The sequence below is a fragment of the Aulonocara stuartgranti genome (assembly GCF_965226115.1).
Source record: "Aulonocara stuartgranti genome assembly, chromosome: 9".
Taxonomy (NCBI): Eukaryota; Metazoa; Chordata; class Actinopteri; order Cichliformes; family Cichlidae; genus Aulonocara; species Aulonocara stuartgranti.
The window spans coordinates 17535149-17561455 of record NC_138960.1 but is presented as its reverse complement, the minus strand read 5'-3'; the positions used below and the strand labels follow the sequence as shown (position 1 = coordinate 17561455).

Sequence of the window (26307 nt, the reverse complement as noted above, 5' to 3'; positions counted from 1 at the left end):
GGTGCTGCAGCAAAAACCTCCTTGTCAATCTGTAGCAGGATTCACTTATCAGTCTGTTTCTGCTCAATGTTTTTCCATATTTTTCAATGCTTTCAGTTATATTTAGCACCAGTACAATGGAAGCCCATTACTTTGAACTGTTGGAAGTCACACTGGACATTGGTTGTGGTGTTATTGTACTAACATTTTGAAATGATAAAATAACTGTTGAAATGACTGTTGTTTGAAGTATATTAGAGAATGCTTTTGTTGTCCAGAACTGGCACTTGCTGACTCATGAAATATAACTCTTTATCTCACCAAATCAATGTCTAATTTATTGTTTGTGAACCACTTGGAAAACGTTTGTCGTAGAATTCCAAAATTCTCCAGCTGTAGATATTAGATTAAAGTGAATTTGTTTTTAGAGGGTGAATTTCTTGTTTTAATACTTGGGTTAGAATGGCTGAAGTTCTGGACTTTTTGTTTAGTAACCACAAGTATGTCATATCATCAGATAATCAAGAAATCTCATGTGAAATGTGAAAAATCCTTTAATTTTCTCAAAAATTGAGATTGTGCCTTATGTAAGAATTCTGGTTGTGCTTATTGACCTCAAACCGATTTCTGCGTGCAAAAATCTGTTAAAAAAAATGTTTTAGTACAACTTTGGTAAGCTGCACTGCTTGCTTGATGGATTGTCAGAGCATTACGGCTGCCGTAGTGAAAAGATTCGCGGAGTAATCTGTGTCCAAAACTCCGTCCTCTTCAGGTCCCAAAGTCAAACGAACACTAAGAGTTAAAAACGGTCTAAATTTTTTCATCTTTAATTAAATCATCAGCGTTGCTGCTTTATGGGGTGTAACAATTAAGTTTTACATCCAGGCATCCATGAAAACAGAATTTATTAAATTTAACGGAGTTAGAAGTTAACCGGAAGTTAGCTCGCTAGTTTCCACCTAAACATTTCATACCATGTTCTGACTGAGAAATTTTTGAAACTTATTAAAACGTACAGCTCTGCTACCACTTCCAACATAAATGAAGTCAGAAAACTAAACAGCAGTGGCATTTGCAGGGTTACTGAAGTTGGACTACCTGGTATATAATCTTGTGCTACGTGATTGCTAGCGACACAGCTATGTTAGCATAACATTAGCACAGTGAAGCTGGAGGATGAACGCCAACTTTTTTTCCACTCGATAAAAGTTAACGTGAGGGATTCTGGTGGTCAGGGACAAATGCAATCGCATAGCAAGATGCTGTAAACGGACCAAACTTCAGTCAGGACAACAACTGAGATTATTCATCCACAATAAGAGGTTAGTTATTAATATACTGCAACAACATGGGAATAGAACAGCTGCGAGAGAATTCAACATTAATGAATCAATGTTATGGAAGTGAAGCAAGCGCAGTTTTTGGCTTTCCCCATATTTCAAAAGTGCTTAATCTCTTTGCTATGACTGTCGCCCGCCATAATTTACAGACGATAATGGTTGTAGCCGCTGCAATGCTTTCGACCAAAACAGGCGCAGCTTGATGACATCATCAACATGCGCTATCGTGATAGAGCGATATAGTCAATATCTCTATCGTTTATTTATATTGTTTCTATCGTATATCGTTTATATCGCCCACCAGAATGACTCGGGGGTATTGATTCATTTAAACTAAATTCAAATTCAAATTTTAAATGTTAAAATTCAAATTTTAACATAATCATCCTGCTGCAACCAGGTTTCTGTAAGGCAGAATAAATCGATTTGTTGATCAATTATTAAGTCATGTACTAACAGAGACTTGGAGGAGACAGACCTAATATTTAATAATCCACATTTCACTGTTTTACTCTTTGGTTCAGATGTGGATACTGTATTGTTCTTTCTTTGTGATTTTTTATGTTTAAGATGTTTATTGCTGGTTTTTAGTTTGTTTGTTTTTTTCTTTTTTGGAGCTGACACAGTCTCTATGGAGATGGGTTTTTGGGGGAGTAGCAGGAGGAGAGAAGCTGCAGAGAGGCGTGTAAGACTGCAACTCTGCTTCCTGGTCCCAACTCTGGATAGTCATATTTTGGGGGGTGTGGTGAGAATAAGGCACGGTGGGACCACGGAGTATCATTCAGAGCCATCTTTATTTACATCTCACCACAACAACACCCAAACCCCTGAGTCCCCGTGTTTTTAACGAGGCGGGCGTGATTAAGTATGCCGTGCAGGTGCGTCCGCCCTCCCTGCACGGCATCACAGACCACGCCCCACCACAGAGGGTTTAATAAATTTGTCCATATTTCTAGAAATGAGAGCTGCTCCATCCAAAGTGGGATGGATGCCGTCTCTCCTAACAAGACCAGGTTTCCTCCAGAAGGTTTGCCAATTATCTATGAAGCCCACATTGTTTGATGAGTCTGTGTTGTTTCATATTTTTATTTTCTGATTTGATCAGAGAAAATTTAGCCTTTAAATCTTTTTAGGATGCAAGTGCTGACTTTTACAAGCTTCTGATGTTGTTGTGGTCGAGTCAAAAGAAATGGAGCCAATTTCTTTCCAGTGCAGCTATTATTTTACACTTCCAACTCAAGTTCAGGTCTGTTTCTGAGAAGCCCAGTGCGTCTTCGAAAGGAGCCACAAGGGCACTTTATGAAGGTGCAAAACCCTTTTCACAACGGCCTGTTGTATGAAACCAGTGGTTCCATAATTCAGCTTCTTTTCATTATAGTAAGTGTGTTCCAGGGAATAGCTCAGTCTGTGAAATCCCTTTTTATATCCATCTCCTTAGCTGCCTTTCAGCAGTGCACTCTTGAGGATCTTATATTCGCTCCTGGCTGCCCATGTGTGTTTCTGCATGCTGACACTGAGCAACACAGAGACCTCCCGGTCAGATCCATTAATTAGAATCACTTTACTTGATAACAGGTGAAAGTATATTAGCTGTGTACCTGCTTTGAATGTGATCAAATAGTTTTACAGCAGCAGTTTTAGTTTCTGGCAAAGTTATAGTTGCTTTCTGTGGTTTGAAAACTCAAAAGTTTCCTGTTTTTAGGCTATTGGTTGCTCTTTTTTGTGTTTTCTTTTGTAAATCTTGATACATATTTTTGTTACCCTGTAAGTTAAACTGTCAATGTACATTGTGTTTGGAGCACATTTTGCATCACCACAGGCATTTAAATTGCCACTTAAATAGTGCAGGGATTTTCATTACCACCTTTAAAAGGGAATTTAAACTCTCACATAATCATTTGAACCAAGACAGTCATTTGGCCCTATTTGGCCTGATTGCCTGGCACACTGCTGGCTTGGCCGTGACTTTACATATTGTTTTCTCGAGCTCTGTCCTTGTCTCGCTGCACTTCCAATCTGCCGCCTTTATTGAAATGTATATCATGGCCCTGCAGCGGCCCATTTTCATATAACTGGTAGAGGCAATTTTATTGACTTATTGCGAAAAAGCTGGTGTATTGCGCATCGCACAAGCCTCATCTGTCACCCGCATCCCTGGCAGTTAAAAAGGAATGATTTGTTGTGTTAACTCCCATGGTGCTCTACATTGCCCTAAAACAAGATGCTGTTCCCCTTGACAATGAACACTCACTGCCTGAACATAAACAACAGTTTTATTGTGCTCCAGTCTGCGAGCTTCCAAATCAATGCTTTGTAAATCATCCTCAGGAGGCATGCAAACACAGATCCACTATGTGTTGCCAAAACATCTATGGACACACTGGCACATCAATACAGATGGATGAAGAGCACGGGGCCAATGCCGTGTACTGTCAGCCAATAATAATGAGTGCTTCTGTGGCAAAATAGCAGGGATTCTGAAAGATGAAGGGATCGGTGAAGCCATCAACTATCGTTTCAGCTCACTTCTAAACTTGAGCCATCATTAAAGTGTAACAAAAGCATAATACTTTCTGATATTCTGCAACTGCTGAACCTCACCCTTGCTGCCTGTTTATATTAGTTTCACTTAATGGGTTTTGTGCCTCCAGAGATGGTAAAATCTAAAAGGAGCAGCAAGCTGTACACAACAGCAGAAAGTGGGACAGATATACAGGTGCAATGTGGGGAAAAAAAAAAAAAAACTCCTACTCAGCCCTGCCTGTTATAGTAGCCTGGTTTAGCCTATAGATGTAGTGCTTACAAGTGTGCAGTCTGTTGCATGGCAGAGCCTCAGGGATAAATCTTTGTGCCTCATTATCTCTTCTCTTAATGATAAAGTTAATGTATGTCTTAATGACTGCAGGGTGGGACAATTACTCTGGAGCTTAAACCTATAGCCTACTCATAAAGACTTTGAGTATGTCAAATAACATCAGTGATAATAATTGTGAGCATTTTTTTTTAGCATGCGCTATGTTTGTGGTCTGTAATTGGCATTTTAACATAGGTTTTTTCATCCTTAGAAACTGCAGTGCTTGCAGATGGTGGTAGTGATGCAGAAGGTGAAACTGGGACATCCATAGTCGTATGAAAAAAGTATTTTCTCCTTCCTGATTTCTCTTTTTTTTACATATTTGTCATATTTACATGTTTCATGTCATCAAAAAAATTCTAATATTAGACAAAGATTACAAAGATAAAAACAAATGCAGTTTTCAGTGATGATTTCTTTTATTGAGGGCAAAAAAACTATCTAAACCTACATGGGCCTGTGTGAAAAAGTAATTGCCCCCTAAATTTCACATTATTTTGCTGTGGAGGAAATTTGACTCACTCCTCTTTAGACAATTGTTTTAATTCAGCAACAATGGATGGTTTTCGAGCATGAGTGGCATCTTTAAGGTCATGCCAAATGTCATGATTTGATGGTGTGTTTGCTTTTTTATTAGTTTCGTGATCTGAAACATGTAAGTATGACATATTTCAAATACTGTAGAAGTTTGTTCTATGTAGAAGAAAAAGCTGATGCATTACCTTGCTGCTAATAGTAATGCTAGTCTCTCTTATTAGAACATTTTTGATGTGCCAAGTTTTGATATGTTGCACAACACAAAGAAAACTTCTTTCATATTTTTACTGTAATTTAGATTGGGTGATAGCACTCTCATTTTTGATTTGTACATTCGTAGCTAGGAGTATAGAATAAACCGATGGTGCCACATTAAAATAATATAAGAGGAAATTTTTGCAATTAAAATGACTGTGTCACTAAATGATCCGACGTTACCTACCTTTATAGATCCTTTAAAAATGGTTACATGTAGATTGTCGAAGACCAGAAGAATACTACGTTGATATACTACAAATTTGGGTGTAGTGATGGATGCAGACCTAAACTTAGAAAAACACATTAAGACAATAACAAAGTCAGCTTACTATCACCTCAAGAATATATCAAGGATAAAAGATCTGATGTCTCAACAGGACCTGGAAAAACTAGTCCATGCATTCATCTTTAGTAGGCTTGATTACTGTAACAGCATCTTTACAGGTCTACCTAAAAAATCAGTCAGACAACTACAGCTCATTCAGAACTCTGCTGCTCGAGTCCTCACTAAGACCAAAAAAGTGGACCACATCAGTCCAGCTCTGAGGTCTTTACACTGGCTGCCTGTCCGTCAGAGGATAGACTTTAAAGTTCTGATGCTGGCCTATAAAGCTCTGAATGGTTTAGGACCAAAATACATCAATGACCTCCTGACCCAGTATGCACCTTCCAGATCCCTCAGGTCATCTGGATCCGGTCTTTTATCAGTTCCCAGAGTCAGAACCAGACACGGAGAAGCTGCATTCAGCTTTTATGCTCCTTATATCTGGAACAAACTCCCAGAAAGCCTCAGATCAGCTGAAACACTCAGTTTATTTAAATCCAGGTTGAAGACTCACCTGTTCTCAGCTGCATTTGAATAAAGCACCAAATCCACACTTTAAGCTTAAATTTCAAAACTTACATTTAACTACTGATTTTATCTACTGTTCTGATTTTATCTGTTTTGATTTTATATACTGTTGTTTGTTGTTTGTTTGTTTGTTAATTAGTTAGTTAGTTTATTTGCTTGTTTTAATCAATTTTAAATCATGCTTTTTATTTGTTCTTGTTTCTAATGTCTCTGTAAAGCACTTTGAATCACCTTGTTGTTGAATTGTGCTATACAAATAAACTTGCCTTGCCTTGCCTACATGAACATTTGGCAGACTGATACTAAACCCATCAGACGGAGTAGCTCACTACCAAAGATAAAGAGGAGGAATTAGCCAAGCTTTGTCCAAAGGTAATAAAAGTCTACCCACCAGCATCTCTTACTGTCACACATTACACGTTTTATCTTTTTTTTATATTATCTGTATGAAAAATTGTGAATGTGTTTTTCCCGGGACTATTTCTTTGGTCTAGCACAGTTCCTAATGTCTGCAGAGTAGATGCATCCCATTAGGTTTAAAAATAGCAGGCCTTGGATCCACTCATACTGACATAGAAGTTTGCTGCATAAATGCCTGCAAACTGCAGGTAAAAGTGATCAACACTTGTCAAAAGGGAACATATTGGCTTATTTCAGGGATGGTTGCATTCAGCTTCTTTTGATGCACTGCAGCACAAATAGGAAAAAAAGGCAACCCACATCCAAATCATCTATAATTTTCACATTATGAGGTGAATTTTAAAATGGGAATAAATACTGTGGTTTCCATTCGATAAGAACTTTTAGACTTTTATTATTATACACCACTGTGTGCTGACAGACCATGTTGATGCAACTGTTGTATTTGTCTGGTGATGTATTCTCTTTCTCTGTAATGTGCTTTCACTTTCTGCTTAATAAAAGTTCCCGTGTGATGCATTGTCTTCGTGGAAAGCACACACGCACACACACAAACGCACATTGCACTTAGATGCAGCTTTCCACTGTTATTTACCAGATGTTTTCTAGTTTTTCTGGCATGTACACACAGGCTGTGTGTGAAATGTGACACTAATTTGCATGCTGACAACGATTTCCAGTAAGATTACATCCTGCTGATTGATGGCCACGCTGTTGCCCCAGAAACCACCTTGGGTATGTGATATGACTCTCCTGTTATCAGACATTAAAGCATATTCCTGTAGTTAATCTTCCCAAATGGGCGCTCACAGAAAATATCTGGCATCCATGGGCCTTGACTGGGAATGAAAGACGGCCATTTCCAGGGGTAATGTATGAATGCAGTTCATTTCAAAGCAGCAAAAATTACAAAGAAAGAAAGTTTCATTATTCAATGATAAAGTGAAGAAACTACAAGATTTTAGTGCAGCTGTATGATGGCAGAGAGCGGCGCTTTGTTAAAGTGAATAAGCTCTTTTGATAAATCACTGTGTCTGATGGCTCAAGATGGTGTATGGCTGCATAAAAGAACCAATGGTTTATCCCTCTACAGTCAAACCTGCCAACACACTGCTGTCCAATTATCAGCCCCTATGCATCATACCCAGGTCTACAGAGAAACCCTATTTGCTGTGATAAAACTTGAAAGCCCTCATATATAGACCTGACTTCAGGCCAATCCATACCTTTTTTAAATCCAGCTCGTTTAGCAAATTTCAGGCTTAAATCGAGGCTTTTTGTATCTCTTTTTGATTGATACTAATTTTTATGCATTTCATGTTATATAGAAAGTACACAGCAAATCCAGCATGTCCAAATTAACACTGTCGGATTTGATTTCAACACTATTAAAAGTGTCTATATGGGTCCACACCAGAGAGTGTTAATTTAACTCTTTTTGGAGAGTTGGTACGCTAACTCTGATTTAGTGTTAAACACCAAATCTGTCTGGAGTTGATAATTTAACACTTGGTGTTAAGAGTTTATATATTAACTCTCAAAGAGTATTTTAGTTTAACTACGTAAGAGTTATCTTCTAATTCATTCTAAAAAGCGGGAATTTTACTGTTCTGAACTTCTAGAAATTTCTTTTGGAAATAAACATTTACTAAAAAGATGCAATGGTTTTTGAAAAACATTTATTCTGAACTGTGCACCACAATTTCAAAACATTTTCTGAAAGATGTAACAGTATACATGTTCTCACTTTCATTAGAATTGTATTTATCAAAAGGTCTGACATGGTAAATGCAAATAACAGCATTCTCATCACTTATTTCTTCAATACAATATGCATGTCCTTCATCCCTTTGTGGAACTTCAACGCACTTCTGCTCTCCCCCATATTCCATCTTCACAAGCATATCCTGTGCGAAGATTGAATAAAAATTAGTTGACATTAATTAATGGCATAAATAATCCAGCAAACAATTGCAGCACAGTAAAAAAAAAAAAAAAAGGAATCCTCTTTGAGCCATTACTTGTGTAAAGTATTTTCCCAAAAGACAAGGACACAGACAACAGGTAATACTGAACTAAATGTAAAACCTCAACCTTTTTTTTTTTTTTTACCTAAACCGTGTGCACAAAACTCTGGAGGGATCTATGCTAACGTAGAATCCAGTCAGGACCTCAGCTACTGCTGTTTGCTCGTTGTTTTTTTTTATGGGCGATCATTTTCAGGCTTCAGCACCATTATACCAACATTTCACATTCTAGACCAGTGGTTCTTAACCTTGTTGGAGGTACCGAACCCCACCAGTTTCATATGTGCATTCACTGAACCCCTCTTTAGTGAAAAAATATTTTTCTTTTTTTCAAATTCAAGACATAGATATGTTTTTTACTGGTGCACAAAATGAGCTGTGCATGTCATGGCGGAGGCTCTGCCGAACCCCTGAGACCAACTCATCGAACCCCTAGGGTTCGATTGAACCCAGGTTAAGAACCACTGTTCTAGACATTGTTTTAGGTGTATTTGACCAAAAGTTTGACTGAAAATGCACATGCAAGCTTTTTTCAAGGCTGTGGTATTTGCCCGCAAACAATACCTTTCAGCTAGCTAAAACAGAATATTATGCTATCACCGAGCAACATGGCTAATGCCTTTCACACAGCTTTGTCTCAACTCCAAAGAGCCACAGAAGTAAAAGCTCATAATAATAATTGAAACAATCTTTGAAAAAATGACTTACCAAGCATGGCAAACAACTCAAATATGTAGTGCAAAATGTTCTGAAACGGCTTCACTTCAGCTTCGATTGGAGCCGTGCTGGGGGCGGAGTCTGTGAATTTACTCTATTGGTGTCATAGCCCCTGTAGGAGTTCAGAGTTAAGAGGTCAAGAGTTAATGTTTCCATTGTAACACCTCCAGATTTGACAGAGAAACACTAATTTTTAACACTCGAACTATCATTTTACACCTCAGAGTTACATTAAAAGAATGTGACTCTGCTTAGAGTAAAATTAACTCTACTTTTGCAAGAAGACTATTAACGCCAAAACATTTAACACTTTTGAATTTGCTGTGTACTTTGAATTGCACTTGTACTTTAAATGTGCCTTTCCTTAAAAATAAACTTGACTGGACTGCTGATTTTGGGGCCTTATGACCCAAAATGATTGTTAAACCTACAGGAGCAATTATCTGCACCCAACCTCTAGGTAACGGTAACTACAAAATGCACTGGTGCATTTGTGTACTTTTATCTCTGTGCTGTAGAGATCAAATATATTTTGCACTTAGATGTGTGCTAGATTCGCTTATTTGAAACATGCAGGGCAGCTATTAGCACTACATCTGAAGGTATACTTTATGAAATTAATCAAAGAAAGGGGGGAAATACGCTGTAAAATTCAGTGGGCTGTATCTGTCTGATAGATAAATGAACCACACAGGCCAGCCTTAATGGTTGCTAGCATTGCAGAGTAACCAGTTCTAATCATTTAGCAGTCTGATGACAGTTAAAAAGGACCAACGTGTAAATACTGATGGAGCTGCCGAGGATCTTATAAAAAAGGAGAATATGTTTTCATTTTGTGTGGGAAGTGACAGGTGTGTTATTTTCCAGTCAACTCACGGAGTCTACCTTGGAGAAGCGGATGAACCATAAAAAGCAATAATTTGCTCAATCTTCTTTCTAAAGTGTGATTATCCAGTCATACTTTAGCAACTGCAGGTGGGCATGACAGAAGATAGCCATATTTACTAACATTTGCTAACTTTCACTACCAATGATTATAGAATTGTTGAGGCCAAAAGCATTAAATAAACTGACTATATTAGTGTACGGAGATTCGGGTTATTTGCTGGCACAAACTGGGGCAAAACCAGAGTATCATAGCCAAATAATATACAGTAATAATATACAGTTTGAACGATTTATTGACGTGTAATTTTTGTTAATACAGGGCCTTGCAAACAGGGGTCTTGGGGGCACAACACAGGAGGCCAATTCTACGAAAAAAACAAAAAAGTGCTAGTCTGAGTGGTCTGAGGAGAGGAAACGTTCATATTCAGATCAAATTGGTTTCATATTTGGATCATCCAGAAAAAAAAGGCCACAGAAGGAGCAACTGGCTGGAGTTCCTCAGGTAGCAGGAGATTGAGGAGGGTAGACAGACAGGTGAGTCTCACTGGTGCGCATTCATTTCCAGAGAATGCGCACCAGCTTTGAGAAAATAGGTGAGTCTTACCCAAGGGAAATGAGCCCTTCAGCACTGTTTCTCATCAGACCATCAGTGACCTACTAGTTTAAGGACAAGTTCAACCTTCCACTCATCACCTTACTTAGGATTTGGCCATTGGCTACGTCCTTGTTTCTCTGTCTCTCAGAAATTCTCCCACATTGGCTAAACGACTTATTCCATAGAACTTCTTCCTAGAAGATAATTTGGCTATTAAAGGACGGTAAATGGCCTGTATTTTATAGCGCTTTACTTAGTCCCTATGGACCCCAAAGCGCTTTACACTACATTCAGTCATCCACCCATTCACACACTGGTGATGGTTAGCTACATTGTAGCCACAGCTACCCTGGGGCGCACTGACATAGGCAAGGCTGCCGGATACTGGCACCACCGGGCCCTCTGACCACCAACGGGTAGGCAACGGGTGAAGTGTCTTGCCCAAGGACACAACGACCAAGACGGTCAGAGCCGGGGCTTGAACCGGCAACCTTCCGATTACAAGACGAACTGCCAACTCTTGAGCCACGATCACCCATGATACCAGCAGGCAGAACGGGATACCAGCAGGCAGAACCTAGGGTAGGACCTGCCCACCTCCACTTGAGAGCAAAACATTAGCAAAGACAAATTGGAGGAGCTTCTAACCAGCCCAGGGCCACATGATAATACAAACAGGCCTATTCTCTAACAGACAGTAAATTGGGCAAATCATAAAAGTATTAATATAGACTTTGAAATTATTGTTTTTGTCACAAGTTAAATACTGAAATGTGCACAAAACACATTCTAACGCTAGGCTAATTAGCTAACTGGATGGCTTCTTAACATTTTACCCACCAAAATCACAAAACAAATAAGATCTAGTCATCAAATTCTTCATCTGATCCAATTCAGGATAAGTAGTGTTGGAGGTTATAGGCCTGAAATCAGGGTACATCCTGGACAGATGACCAGCCTATAATTTGTGTTCACACACAATTTAAAATCACAAGTTAATCTAATAAGCAGGTTCATCAAGATCTTGCTGTCAAGTCCTATAAATCTGGGAGTTTTGCTGGACTAAAGGAGAAAGCCTGAGTAGCTGGTAAGAACCCACACAGTCACTGGGAGAAAATGCAAACTCCACTCTCTTTCCTGTGAACTTATTCAACATCATAGTGGAACATTTGAATGGTTTAACAGCAGCAGCAGTAATTAAGAAGGTACTAACGATGATTGTTACTTAATTGCTGCTTTTTGCTCCAATTCATTTCTGAAATAACTCTGGGTATTCGGTCAAACCTACTGGTTTTTATTAAAATTACAATCAAGGTTAGGTAATGTCCACACTGATGCCTGTAAAAATGCAAATGCACCTTCGTGTTGAGAACCTGATGAGTTATATAAATCAGAGAGGAGAAAACATGGAGAAATTATGCAATATTATTTAAAAATAATACATGCTGACATTGATTTTTTTTCCTTTCTTGTACTTTTACCCAACGCTCCATCCTGTTGAACTGTTCAAGTGTGGGTAGTGAATCCGAAGCCAGCTGCTGTGCTGCGGGAACTCCTCATCCATCCCTGAGCAGGTTAAAGTGATGAATCTGATCCAAGTTCCTGACAAACGCCTGCTGTTCAAGGCAACTGTTTCATTAATATTCAGATGTGCTTACTGGCTCCATCATGTTGTGGAGGGAGGCACAAGTCTCCTTAAGTTGGAAGATAATCATCAGAACTTTTACATTTTCTGTTGTTAACTGGTAGAAGTGACTTTGGGCATCTGTATATTACGTTAGTAGTATTTGAACTACAGAAATATTAAAACCTTTATGTTACCTTTTTCAAGCCTAACACCACATTATTGCACCATATTTCTTGCTCTGTATTTATGCACCATTTTTCTGGCCTTTGAGTTCATTAGCGATGGTAACGATCTGTTGCCTTGACAGTCCGGGGCAGGGAAGGTCATCACAAAGCTCTTATCTAGATTATGAAGCTCCCCACCAGCGGAGAGGTGAGGCATTTTTCTTTCTCTCTTTTTTTTTTTTTTTAGAGAGAAAGGTGTTTGAGATGCAAATCACTTGATAGTGTGTGGACTGGGATAGTTGCTTCCTGCTGCTCAGTAATGGCCTTCAAATGCAGCTATCTCTAGTTCACTTTTCACTCTTAACCTGTAGCTAAAATGAGCCACATTTGAAAGCAAACCTACCTTTACCCAGAACCTCTCCACCCTACCCCCTTTGAGTTTCACATAATGATAAACATCAGTTGAAGACAAGCTTATTGTTTCAGTAAAGGTTTCAGTGGTCATCTCGTTTACGATTTACGTAGACTTAATTTAGTTTGAGGCTGGTATTGCTAATTCTAGTCTTCTTTGAGGCAAGTTCAGTATCTCTCAGGCTGCCATTACAACAGCAAAAAACCACAGTGACAACAGTTTAGAAGATACCATGGTATCAAGTAATTAAGTTGATAATGAAACCATCGATTTGTCCTGTGAAGATCTCGGTTAAGTTTATTGTGCTGGATGACTGCCATCATCAGAATGAAGCTTTGTTTTCTGGACTCACTCCACTGGGGATCCAGGCCAATCAATCCAGGATTTGAGCACATTCTAATCATTTTTTGGTCTAAAAGGGTTTTCTGGCTCTTCTCGGAGGCTTGACTTGGAATGCACCCAGTCCCAAAAACAGAGCTATAAATACTGACAAAGACATGTGGAGTTACACTGTAGTTCCTGCATGATATAATGCAGAGGTTATTAAGAAGAATGTCTTGTCTAGTCTTAAACGTTTGGGACTTTTCAGGATGTAGCCAAGAACGCCATGCAGAGTCCTCTTTGTGCAAAATGAATACAGAAAATATTAAGTGTGTGCAAATTTGTGTATATAAATACCTGTTTGTTGTTTCACTGCAGGAAACCAAGAATCTTTCGAGGAACTGTGCTTCCATTTTTGGCCTCTGAAACCTTGTACTGGATGTAATCCTTCTATGGTTGGGCACAAAGGCATAAACAAAAGCCCTCTTTGCTACAGAAGTATTTTCTAACTATTGGACCAGAGTTTTAAGGGATTACTGTTGTTTATCGATCAAAGACCGATCCTGTAGCTGCTGTGCAAACTAGTGTAAAGTTATAAATGATAGTAGTAGTAGCCACATTTCTGGCTTTCACCCTCTTGGCTTGCGGTTGCCTGGCATAACCGTATTTGGATAAGATGTTGGTTATCAGCTAGTACTAGGAACACACTTCTATAGAATGCGTTCATTGCACAGACACAGTTCCCTGGAAATTAGGGCACACTTACATAATTGACATGCTACTACAGTGCCATTCACCAGAAAATAAACTCAGCACAGAATTAACTCCATGTTTTGTTTTTTGGTTTTGTTCGTTTTCTTCTAAAGTTCAAAGCTGGTATTTGCACTTAGCTATTGAATTATTTTTATCAAATTATAATTATGCAGAAATATGGCAACAGGTAATACTGCAATGTGGAAAGCTCGCAATCTGCATAATGTTACATAAAATTGTGATGACACACAAACAAAATGTATTATTTGGAGTGTTTGTTTGCTGCGGGTTTCATGAAAGTGACCTTTTACCGATTCAAATGTACCGTGGTAAGCTGTGTTGTTTCATTATTTAAAGACTGAGTTCACCGAATTCACAAATGACGATGTTCTCAAAAACCTCAGGTGGGAGGCTATTTATCCACCCGTGGGTGGGGTTAAAAAGGTTCCTAAATCCTAATGTCACCTTGGACACCTAGATTGTTTGTGTAAGCTTTCATTTATCCAGGCTATGGTAGTCTTCAGAGATTGAATAAAGAAGGCAGCTGAACTTCTTTTGGTTTGTGAAGGCATTTTATAGTGTTCTTCAGTTCCCAGGTTTGTAACCCCTAGTGTGGTTTGTCACCTTTGGAGGTGATCCTGAGGGCTGTTGGCCCACTATTGATCGTGTGGTCATCACATGAGCCAAGGTGTGAGAAAATGTATCTCCATCATGACACGTACTGAGGTCTCCTATTGTGGCAAGATGTCAGTAAGGGATCCGAAGACTGTATTGTAGGTGACTGATAGCTGGTGTTACCATCTCTATTCAATCATGGCCATTCACAGTGGACATAAACGCCGTCTTTGACTCCTCTTTCAACCCATCTCTCTTCTCGGTCCAATTTGGGAATATTGGAAGTGCAGATGCATAGCCAAGTCTTTTCTCTGTTGAGGTGGTTCTTCTATGGTCTTGGCCTTGCTATAAAGTTACAAAGCTATTTTCAGCTGCACCCTTACCGACTAGGGGTCACCACAGTAGGTAGCTTGTTGCAGACTTTATGCCAGAAGGTTTACCAAAAGGTATTTGTGGTTTCTTCTTCGACTGAACCAGGGATCTTTCACTTGTTAGAATTGTGTCCCTTGTTTTGTTCATTTGCTTCTTTGTCTTTTGTTTTTGTTTTTTGTCAGAGCTAGGATGTGGACACTGAGTCACTGGGGTTTTTCCTGCCTAACCCTAATCATAGATGAACCGGCGTTAGTTTTCTATAACCATGAAACCTTCACTTTTACCAGACTGTAGTTACTATTTGTGGATATCTTATTGTTTAATGTAACTGATTATGTGGAATCTTTTTTTTTTTACTTTCTGATAACACAACAGTTTTTTGTGCACTGTGCATGTTGCCAGCACTTTGATCCTGCCAGTCATGCACTGTCTCTCTCTACACTGGAGTCAGAAAGCAGCAATCAACACTCCAGCAGATTTTCTCTCACCAGCAGAGTTTCCATACAGCTCGCTAGCTTTGGCAGCTGTCTGGTTCGTGGCATTCAACTGCCTTTTTTTGTCAAGCTTTACAGTATAGTAGTAGCACTTAGCCATCCCTGGCCAGCCATTTTCTCTGATAGTCTTAACATCAGGCAGCTGCTGTCTGCTTCTGCACAGCCAACATTGTTGTTACAGATGTCCTTGGCCGACACACCTGTATGTGATGTACTCTGGCTTGGCCCGCTATGTTTAGCACAGAAATAAACAACATGGTGAATTCAATCTTGCATGTGTGCTGCAGCCAGCTTTTTTTTTTTGGGGGGGGGGGGGGGTTCACGTGTCATGTTTGATACATACTCCCTGATTAAATGTGAACCTATCAACAAGCCATAAAGCACCAATTTATACGCGCTTGGTGCCAGGAGTTATAAATTGTAAGTTATGAAGGTTATCCTTTAAGCATGCATTTGACAGAACTCCATGGAGCTGTTATGAAGGAAATCAGTAAAAAATGCAGACACAGTAATGAAGCAGCACAGCCTGCAACCTATCTCTGCGTTCTCCCTCTGTCAGCAGTCCAGCTGCTGGCGAGGGAGCCCAAAGCCCCCATTAGGTTGTTTTGACAGCCTTATCCACAGTAATTAATACCAGGCACTTTTAAATGAGATTTACGTGAGACATGCTGTTTGCACTTCCCAGTTGAGGGAACCTGCTCTTGGTGAACTGCTGCTTTAGAACTCACAGCTTCCCGGTGGATCATCAGTATACAGTATTTAATTCAGTATAGTAAACACTCTGAGTCAAGATTCAGAGGATTTCAGGCTGATATTGATTTATTAAGATCATGAGCTGGAGAACTAAAGCTGCCTCCATCTTGAAAGCTGACAATACACATAACTGAAATGGTTTATATATTGTATGTAACTGACAAATGGTGTTCAGAGTAATCCATGAGCTACGTTATTCAGTTTCTTTTTCTCTTGGTCATCTGCTTCTTCTTTTTTTTTCAGCTGCTGGGTCTGCCACATCTCACCCTGGCTCTAGTATTCTTCCTGTCACACCAGCCCTCTTCATCTCCTTCTCTTCATTCACGTTTTAATCTCTTGCGTGATATTTGCTGATTCCAGTAAAAGAAATCAATACGAAACAAATGGCTTTGCTCCATTTCAAGAAGACATTGTAATGTTGTTTAAACTGCCAGTGAAAGAATGGTGTATGTGCTCTTCTCTTTAAGCTTTTTCATGTTCCTGTTTTCTCATCACATGACATTGAAGCTTCTGTGCAGAGAAGAAGTCAATAGTCTGAGTGGTAATTAAGTGGCTATTGAGTTTAAATACAGAGCTACACGCACCATGTGTTGCAAATTGTGCTACCTTTATGGTTTTAATAGAGGCATTAGAGCGATCTAAAGCTTTTGTTTTTTTCTTTTGGGCTTCCTGAAACTTTCTGAAAACTGTTTGTCTTTTATTTTTGAATACCTTTTTAAGCAAGTGACTAACAGGTAATTATCACACAAGGATCCACAATTATCTCCACTGTCCAAAGCCACTGCAATGGAAATACAGTCTGTAGAGGCTGAAATCAGAATGTATTTGAATAAACATTAAATAAAACCATTGCATTCTGTCAACATGGGTACATACATTCATGTAAAAGGTACTGGGCGATCTGTGCTAGCGTTCTGAAAATTTTTTAACAGACTTGCCAGCACAATGAGTCAATTGTGGAGTCCAAAAAACGAACAAACAAAAAAAAAAACCTAAATATTATTATTATGATTATCATATATCAATATTAAACAGGGAACCTCTATCTTAGAACTAATTCTCACAGCAATTATGGCAAGCAGGTTTCCTTTCTCTCAGAATAACCCAAATTAGTTATTAAAATGTAATGAGTTAATTAAGGTATTCATATTTTATAATTTAACGCTTGGGTCGCATGTAGATTTCTATGCATGTTATACCAAGTATACTGTACAAAAAGCTTTTCCTTCCAGTCCAATAACGTGAATGCATATAAGTTTAAAAGCTTATGAAAATTTTATATTTTTACCTCCCATTTCTTTCCTATCCTGTTGATAAGTGCCCTTTAAATTTATTATTCCCTCAGGGTGGGAACCATGTATGTACAGATACAACAGGAGTCATGATATTGTCAGACTACGTGTATGACATTTTAGTACCATGACCTGCTCTCTCAACACACACACACGCGCACACGCACACACACCTCCCCCCTCCTTGTAATTCTGGTCATTACAAGTGACTGTAAGAAGCAATAGGAAGTCTGGCTTTAGGTAAGGGTTACTATAGTAAAAGGGGCAAAAATGTGCACCATATGACAAAAGCACAGGAAGTTCATCATAAATTCTCACAGGCATCATTTTGCCTCAGCCATGACCTTTAAGGATTTCAATTTTTGCGGAATTTAATGTATTTGTGACAGATAGACGTGGCAAATAAGTGCATGTCGGCGATCGTAATATGTGTCAACCGTACAGTTGATTACAGCTGACCTGGTGTCAGTTTACTCTGAAGGATATATCTGACAGCGACGATCACCTGCATCTGGCCATCCCATTAAATCTGTACAGCTTCTGAAAGAAACAAAACAACACGGTGTCAGTTTCCCTGTTCCACAGGAAATTGGATTTTCTGTTGCCTCTCTCTCTTCTCGCGCCTCTTCCAAAGAGAAAAAAAATCAAAAAAAGAAAAAAATCAGTGATCTCACTCAAACTTATATTTATTTTTCACCGTATGGTTTGCTGTTCGTGTGTGCGAGGAAGGACAGCTTGGTCAATACAAATATTGAGCAGTACACCGAAGAGCCCACGTTGTTTTCCTTCGTTCCCGTTAGGTTGTAAGCCCACCCACTTATTAACTGTCTCACTATGTAAGGGTCTGGATGGGAAGCGGCGGGGAAGGAGAGCTGAAAGAAGCTGTCCAAAAGTCCACATATCCAGCCTTTTAGAAGCAGGCTCGGAAGGTCGACGGGAGGAAAAATGAAGGAAAAGAGTCTGATTGAGACTGCAAAAATGCAGGGCAACGTACTGGTAAGGCGGCTTTTTGACTCGTACGTAGTGTATGACGCCGATTTCGTTCCTTTCCCCCATCTGTTAGTTCCCGTTTTCCATAGCCTATGCGCTTTGACGCGCGTCGGATGTTTTGGAAATGCATATAATTAATGTCTACCTTTTTTGCGCCCGTTATAACCATGTGAGGTGATTTCTAATAGTTCACGCCCTTTTTTTTAATTTCACGTATCCTTCCCTGCTTGCAAGTGCAGCCGATCTAATGGAGCCAAGAGGGACATGAATCATAGTTAAAGGAGTTTGAAAGTTTTGTCCTGCTTTTATGGGGCCATTCATAATGACTGCTGAGTTTTGGCTTTGTCTCTTTTGCCTCGTGATGCTTCTGAGGGCAGAGGTAACCTTTTGCCCAAGGAGGGTCCCATTAATATTTTATTGCATCTAAAGCTGTGAGGTGCAGGATATATGACTCTGGCTGTCCTTGTGCAGGGAGCTGAAGGCAGCTATATGATTGTATGAGGAGAGTGAATACTAAGTGTCCTTTGGGGGCTCTTTCGGATATTAAAGGCCACTATCTTGCCTATTTAAGGCTTTTGAGCCTTTAAATTTTTGATTTTGAGAATATTATAGTTCATTCTGCATTATCATATTATTTCATGCCTTAAGATCCTTTGCTGATGTTGCTTGAGCGCTTGCTGAAATTCTTATCCAACCAACCAAGGTAAAGAAAAAAAAAAGATTCCTCCCCATGATTTCTTCATTTATAGCTGAATAAGCCGAGCTCTGCAAACACTCAAGGCCATTTTGGAAGATGTGGGTCACAGCTGTGTGGAGTCAGGCTTTTCCAAATGGTTCCTTGGCTGAAGATCGTCTTTTTCTGCCCGTGGCCTTAAGTTGTGAGGGGATGTGCTGAGTGTGTTTATCTCTTTGATCCCTGCGTAATGAAAACTAAACATGGGTGTTTATCATGAGGATTTTGGTCAACTTCCAAATCAGAAATGCGCTTGCACTGAATGAGATGTAAAGTGAAAGTGATTTTAATTGTAGTTGCACGTCTAAAGAGAAAAGAAAAACTGCCTATCAGCATCTCTAAAGCCCACTAATTAACACTTAACTTTGGGGCAAAAACAAGAAGTTGAATTTTACTTGGGAATGAGTGCAAGACTTGGCTCATATATTACCCCCCTGACAACTAGTGGTTTTAGAGTTAGTCTTTCACTAAATGACACAATAAAGAGTCCTGTCAATGGCTGTATGCCTGTCTGATCTACAAGTGGCACTAAAATGACAAGGAGTGCTGCAGTGAGCTAGAAAAATGCAAGAAGACAACCCATAATGACAACCTTGTAAACATTTTTGTTTGGAAGAAAAGCTTGTTAAAGTTCAGAATTTCACACAGTGTAAGGCAGAAGGCTGTTATTCAGTAGGTATTCCCTATGGGTTATTTTTTAAACCTAGCTTATTTAAAGGAAAGTGCATATCCCAGAAAGGCAGACTATTGTTTTCAGCTACAACTCGAGCATGCTACAGTACCCCTACATGGATCATTTATTCTTCTGAAAGTGGAAAAATATTTCAGGTTTTCCATCAGCATGACCCTTGTAAGTGAATTTAAACATCTCCTGTGATATCTGAAACCTGCAAGCAGGTCGTTATTGGACGGATTTACATTTAAGCAAATGCTTAATATTTCAATGGTTTTAAATTGACCTTAATTTAACTTTAAAAACAGAGAACACATACACACCCATATGTAAGAGAGGGCTACACTAAGTTTCTTTTTTCTTGCCTGAGTCCTAACTACTAACTAGCCTTTACTGTGAGCACCAACTCTACATTGACGATTGAAGGCCGAGAGACAGCATTGTCTTTTTTATGGGCCAGTGATAGACAACATTTGGATCACTGTTACACTGAATGCTGGGCCCTATCTAGACACTTTATGGCAGATTTCAATAACTTAATCACTGCTGCTGGCTCCACTTCACAATGGCGGAGGCATTTTCACACACAAGTGGAGAGTCCCTCACTTCACACAACAAAACACAATTAAGCCATCATTTTAAATGGGATGGATCTGCTGGCAAACTACTGCCACAGTTCCTGTATTATGCTGGTTTTGTACTTTTATTCAGCTACAAAAAACTTTTTAAATTAAAGTACAGAGCTATGGTAATAAGCTTGAGCCAAAAACTCAGACTTCAGAGTACTCTAAACATTTAGATTCCACTATTTTTTTTCTACATGAGGTGGTAGGTTTGGCACAAGTTAGTTTAAAGGGAGAAGTGATAATTTATTTTTCAGACACAGGACAAACTGAGGGTCTGCAGCAAGGCTCAGTGTAAGATAAATAATGATTACTTTAAACTGTGAATCATGAAAATAATGAGGTCAGTGTATGTACAAGTAATCCCTGTGCAGTACTTGGAAAGCTCAGGATTCAGACTGCTCCAAAACTCTTTTTTGCAGTCATTTCAGGCACACAGTTTTGTCTGGAGGACAGAGACCCCTCCCTCCTGTCATTCGAACATTTAGTCTGTTTCAGAAAGTTTTGCCTAAAGGGAACACAGGACAAACTGAGTGCCTGTGACAAGGTGCAGTGTGAGATAAATAAGGATTATTTTGATCTGTGAATCATGCAAAGCTACTCTAGCACCATAAACAGACAGGCTGGAAATAAACTGAGCATCACACTGTATCGCATCATGCATTGCTGTTTTTCTGAAGCATTTTCTGAAGTTTTTTACCCATTTCTCACAGTCCTAATGGCAACAAAGCAGATAATGTACTTTTACTTGACAGGTTTATTATCCCAAGTGATTGCTTCTTGCACAGTAAGCACATACTCATGAGACTGAGACTAACTGTAGTGCCTCAGTGGGAAGTCTTCTCAGTAACTGGGAGAAAACTGCACAGCGTGATTTCTGACCACAAAGCATAATAGTTGGATAGTTGTTGTTGGCCGTTTGGGATTCTGTGTGCAAGCGAAGCACATAGTACTTTAAATGGGTGGCGAGAACCCCCAAGGTGTTGTGCCTGCACAGGAAATTGTAGCTCATCAAGTCTGCATCCAGATGCCTAAAGGGGTAATGACAGTGAAGACGTTACCATGGGATACATCGGCTATTATCGCACCCGTTCGCTTGCAGTACAGCATGTGCGGAGCTCAGTATGCTTGATGTCAGCAAATGTATGAGCTTCTGGCCTAAATGTGACACTGTTCAGAAACAGCTCAGACACTTGTTCTCCAGCTTTCACTCTGTTTATGTCTAATTGTTCTCTGGCATGGCAAACATCCTCCTTCAAGGGCACAGACGGCTCTGTTGTTGAACAACTAATGATTTGTTTCCCTCGGCTGAAATTGGGGGGGGGGGGGGGGAGAAAAAGGAATAATGGACTGAGAGATTTTTCTCTAGCAGAGGAGAGGCATTCAAAAGACTAACCAGAAAGAGTCCCTGTTGTCATGGTAATACCTTAGACTGTTTTGAGTTCTCAGTTTAAGTAAACATTGGCGCTCCTCCAGTGAGTGCTTCTGTTGTCTCATTAACTTCAAAGAGCGTGGCTGCGTGATGCAAAGATTCACTTCAGTTCACCTTGACTTTACGTGTATTTTAAGGTTACTGCTGGGGGGTTTGGTTTAATATATCTAAAATATTTTCTTTTGAAAGCACCTGCTAAAGTAAATTTCCCTTATTTAGCTGCCGTACATCATCCTGAATTTAGTCAACATAACTCTGCAAGTCATATAAGGACTGAGGTTGACTCAGAACTATGATGCAAATTGTAGAATTATAGCCACATATAATGTACAGTAAGATTCTTGTTCTCTGGTGGACAAAGTTTGGGCTGAGAGACATGGTTCAAGGTGACTAAACCTAGCCCTGGCTGCAGAGGTGGCACATGTACAGACTTAATTCAGTTCAATTCAATTCAATTCAAATTACAACAGTTTCCTCAAGGTGCTTTATCTTGTTAGGTAAACACCCTATAATAATACAGCGAAAAGCTGAACAATCAGATGACCCCCTATGGTCAAGCAGTTGGGAATAGAGGAATAAACTCTCTAACAGGAAGAAACCTCCAGCTGAACCAGGCTCAGGGGGGCAGCCATCCATCTGGAAGAGATTAATAATAACTAATGATTAAATGCAGAGTGGTGTTTAAACACAGTGAGTGAAAAAGGTGAGTGAAGAAGAAACACTCCCTTTTGTCTAGCCCCCAGCAGCCTAGACTTTGACTTATTTATTCCCATAATTATGGGAGGATTCGAGGTCAACTTATCCAGCACTAACAATATGCTTTATCAAAAAGTTTTAAGCCTAATCTTAAAAGTCAAGAGGGTGTCTATCTCACAAATCCAAACTGGAAGCTAGTTCTACAGAAGAGGGGCCTGAAAGCTGAAGGCTCTGCCTCCCATTCTACTTTTAAATACTCTAGGAACCACGAGTAAGCCTGAAGTCTGAGAGCAAAGATCTCTGCTGGGATGATACGGCACTATGAGGTCTTTAAGATAAGATATGGGAGCTGATTATTCAAGACCTTGTATGTGAGGAGAAGGACTTTAAAATTGGATTCTCAATTTAACAGGGAGCCAATGAAGAGAAGCCAGTGTGGCGGAAATATAATATCTCTCTTTATTCCTCTTAGAATAAGTAATGATGCTTTTGTTAAAAACTCCTCTGGTGAAAGTTGAAGTACTGGTGAAACCTCTGTAAAATGTTGTAAAAAGTATAAAAGTAAAAAGTAACTTTCCCATGAGCAATTTGAATTTATTTTTTGCAAAAGAAACTGAACCTTATATTATCTTAATACAATAGCAAAACAATATTAATTCAAAGGAAAACAAATATTATTTCAGCCTAAATTCTACTTCTAATAAATGTGCTCAGCTTGAACATCTGTAGAACACAAGCAGAGAAAGGGAATTTAAAAAACAGAAAAAACCCCCAACTAGCTCTGTTGGCTGTTGCCCACAGTGTAGATGGGTTACTTTGCCTCCACACCTAAACAGAAAAATGAGGTTAAAATGGGATTTGAGAGATGTAGGAACCCTACGATCAGCTGTAGTGCTGCAGCGCGGGGAAGAGAATTGCTAAGAAATGAGTCGCATTAATTTCTGTTGTGAGCGGCGCAAGTAGATATTGTGTGCAGGCTGTGTTCAGCTCTGACCCGTGTTGCTGGCGCTCTAAGATTCACTGCTCTTAGTGGATTTACCCGGATGAATTCAACATGATCTACGCAGATGTTACATGAGCTATCGCGGCTGATTTCCTAAATGCTACAAGGTATAAAGCTGGTATAACGGTGGAAGTCAGTGAGTGAATCTAATCAGCATCATCAGCTTAGATTAAAATTAGAGTCTGCTCCTGATGAAACCTAACACTGACTATAGCTTCTCTGCACCAAACATAGTGCAGTGTTGCAAACTAACCACTTTAACACTACTGAATAGATCTGAATAATGAATTCCTTATATTTCCAGTTTATCAAATGTCACTGAGCAGTCCTTATCTTTAATCGTAATCTCTCTTCTTCCTCCCCTGTCCTCTCTTTCCTACATCTTTCCCATTTTCTGGGTGAAGTTATTTCTCATTCTTTTCTCCCCCTGGAAGACACAGCAGCTGTATCTTTCAGCTAGCTGACACATGTTTGGTGATCACAACTGCATACAAACAATTGTGATATTTGAGCTGATACAAAGTTGCATTTAAATTGAACTGCAACTTAAAAAACATGAAACCCCCCGTGTGCGTTTCTCTTCTAGTAAGATGCTGAAGTACCATGTTGTTAGCTCGGTGATGGATACACCAATAGGATTGTCTTTTATGTGTTACTGTTTCCTACATTTAGGGTCAAATTGGGTCCATGTCCGGAAGGCGTGCAGTGATGCAATGATGTGAAATTAATTCCCCCAAATATCTACAAGCTAAACTAACGGGCCCGTTATAAAAATGTAGAGTAAAATGAGGAAAATATAATAATAATTATAATAATATTTGTGTGGAAATGTAAGAAGTAAAAGTTAAAAGTTGTTATATAATTAAATAGTAAAATACAGACCTGAAAATTTTATTTAAAGGTATTTAAGTAATGTTCTTTGTTACTTCCCCCCTCTGCCTAGCTGTCTATTTGTCCAAGTAGCTAATTATTTCATTGTTTTTGTTTTTTTGTTTTTTGTTTTTCATTTATAGGGATATTGAAACTATAGATTATTGCACATGTAAACAGCTTTGGACTATAGTGGCATACACAAATATTTTTTTGGGAACTTTTGTTTTGTTTTTTTGTTTTTTTTAAATAACAATCCAGCTCATACATGTCTCAGGTCTGTGATACTTTGCATTTACGCCTCCAAAATTCTGTTTGACTGTGTTGAGCTTCTTCATGTACTTCAAAAAATACCAGCTAATAAATGAAACTGCTGGATTGATCAGTGAGGATTCACGGATTGGTAGCGCCATGAAAACAAGGAAATCTCAGTACCCATTGCATATTTTCCACTGAGCTACTACACAATTACATTTTTCAGCTCTCTGGGTTGTACCGGAAAACCTGGATTCTTTCAGCTGCCCGCTTATTCATGAGGGGTCACCACAGCAGATGGAACTGCATGTTTGATTTGGCAGAGTTTTACACCAGATGCCCTTCCTGATGCAGCCCTTGCAGGGTTTGTGCCTCCTCCTGGTCTCAAACAAGGAATCGTTCTTATGTTTTGGCAAATGCATGAACTACTACACTTTGGAGGCACCTGGGTTTAACTGAAAACTAACAGCCTGTAATGTCTGCACTAGAGTTGCAGTCTGGACTTCAGGAAGTTTTGTTGCAACTTTTATGTACCTGATTTTTAAATAAATAGACATGCAATACCTTCCAATGTGTCATGATTAGGTGGAAGATTTTGATATATAAAGTTGTTTTGTTTTTTTTTGAAAAATCAATATTTAAATCGATACAAAACTCCAAACCTATGTAGAAATGCAAGATACATTCCTTTAGTTAATTGATTTTTTTCTTTTCTTTCTTTTTTATTTTCAACTTTGTTGAACTGTAAATGCATATTTTTTCGAATTCAATATCACTTTATTATCATATTGACACAATTCAGCAATGTATTACTGAATTATTGTCAAGAAACCCTTTAAAAACTTCCAAATCAATATCTATAAAAGCTCCAGCAAAGCCTGACTCTTGGAGAACATCTGACATTTAAAGATAAGCTTATTCCATCAGACAATGGCAATAAGCTCAATGTACAAACTGTGCCCGTTATTGAAGATCAGCCTAATTTGCTTCCCGTTATGTTTTCCCAGAGCACAGACTGAAAGCAGCTGTTTACTTGTACCTCAAACTGCCTGTTTGGCGTATTCCAGCTGCTCGTGCGCCTTCAGGCTGATGGGTGCATTTTGATTGAGGGGCCAGTGCGCATGATTTGCTGCTCCACTACACAGTTAATGCCTTTTCAATCCGAACTTTATTGCCGGAGGATAACTTGTAGGTGTTATGTCAATAGCTCACTTCACTTGCTTTCATGCCCGGTTGTTTCAAACCACATGAAGAAGAATTGAAATCACAGCGTTGTTTGACCACCTCCGCATGTATGCTGCTTTATTGATTGCTGTGCAATGCCTGCTGCACCCTGCACCGTGATTTTCCAGACATCTGGTATCTGTGCACCTGTTACCCAGTGTCATGTAGTGAGTGAGTCAGCATTTCTATCCCAACTCCGAGGCTTTTAAAAATATCAAGCAGGATTTGGGGAGAAAAAAGGTGTTAGATATTATAGTATGGTGAGGCTGTCTTTAACTGTAATTAATGACTGATTTAATTATCAAATAATTATTATGATTGTTACGATTAATTAACCGTTGTGTAATCTGTAAATTGTCCATCACCAGCTTGTAAATCCCACCAGTGATGAGTGTAAATTACTCATTGTGCCTAATCTACAGTGGGAAGGCCGATTTATAATGTCATAAAACATCTAATCATAAATACATTCAACAACGTAAAAGCAAAATCCCATCATAAATTGCTGTCAGAAAGCAAACTTGCAAAATGAAAGTC

At 39.1% G+C, this 26307-nt stretch overlaps 1 protein-coding gene and 1 long non-coding RNA gene across 3 annotated transcripts in view; one reads left to right on the top strand and one right to left on the bottom strand.

The window, feature by feature from the left end:
* The window catches only part of dpp6a (dipeptidyl-peptidase 6a), a 267275-nt gene that overhangs the window by 18229 nt on the left and 222739 nt on the right, over positions 1-26307 (top strand). The window contains exon 1 of one of the 2 annotated variants that reach the window (XM_082546449.1): positions 18103-18267. The exons of the other annotated variant lie outside the window; for it this stretch is intronic. Within the exon in view, the coding sequence (XP_082402575.1) occupies positions 18217-18267 (51 nt within the window). The 5' untranslated portion in view covers positions 18103-18216. Of the gene's footprint in view, positions 1-18102; positions 18268-26307 lie in introns of those variants that run through there. 2 annotated transcript variants of the gene reach the window in all.
* On the bottom strand, positions 7904-9351 carry LOC309714619. Its single transcript, XR_014278967.1, has 2 exons — positions 8977-9351; positions 7904-8148 (listed from the first exon to the last, which is right to left on the bottom strand). It is a non-coding gene; the product is annotated as an uncharacterized lncRNA (long non-coding RNA).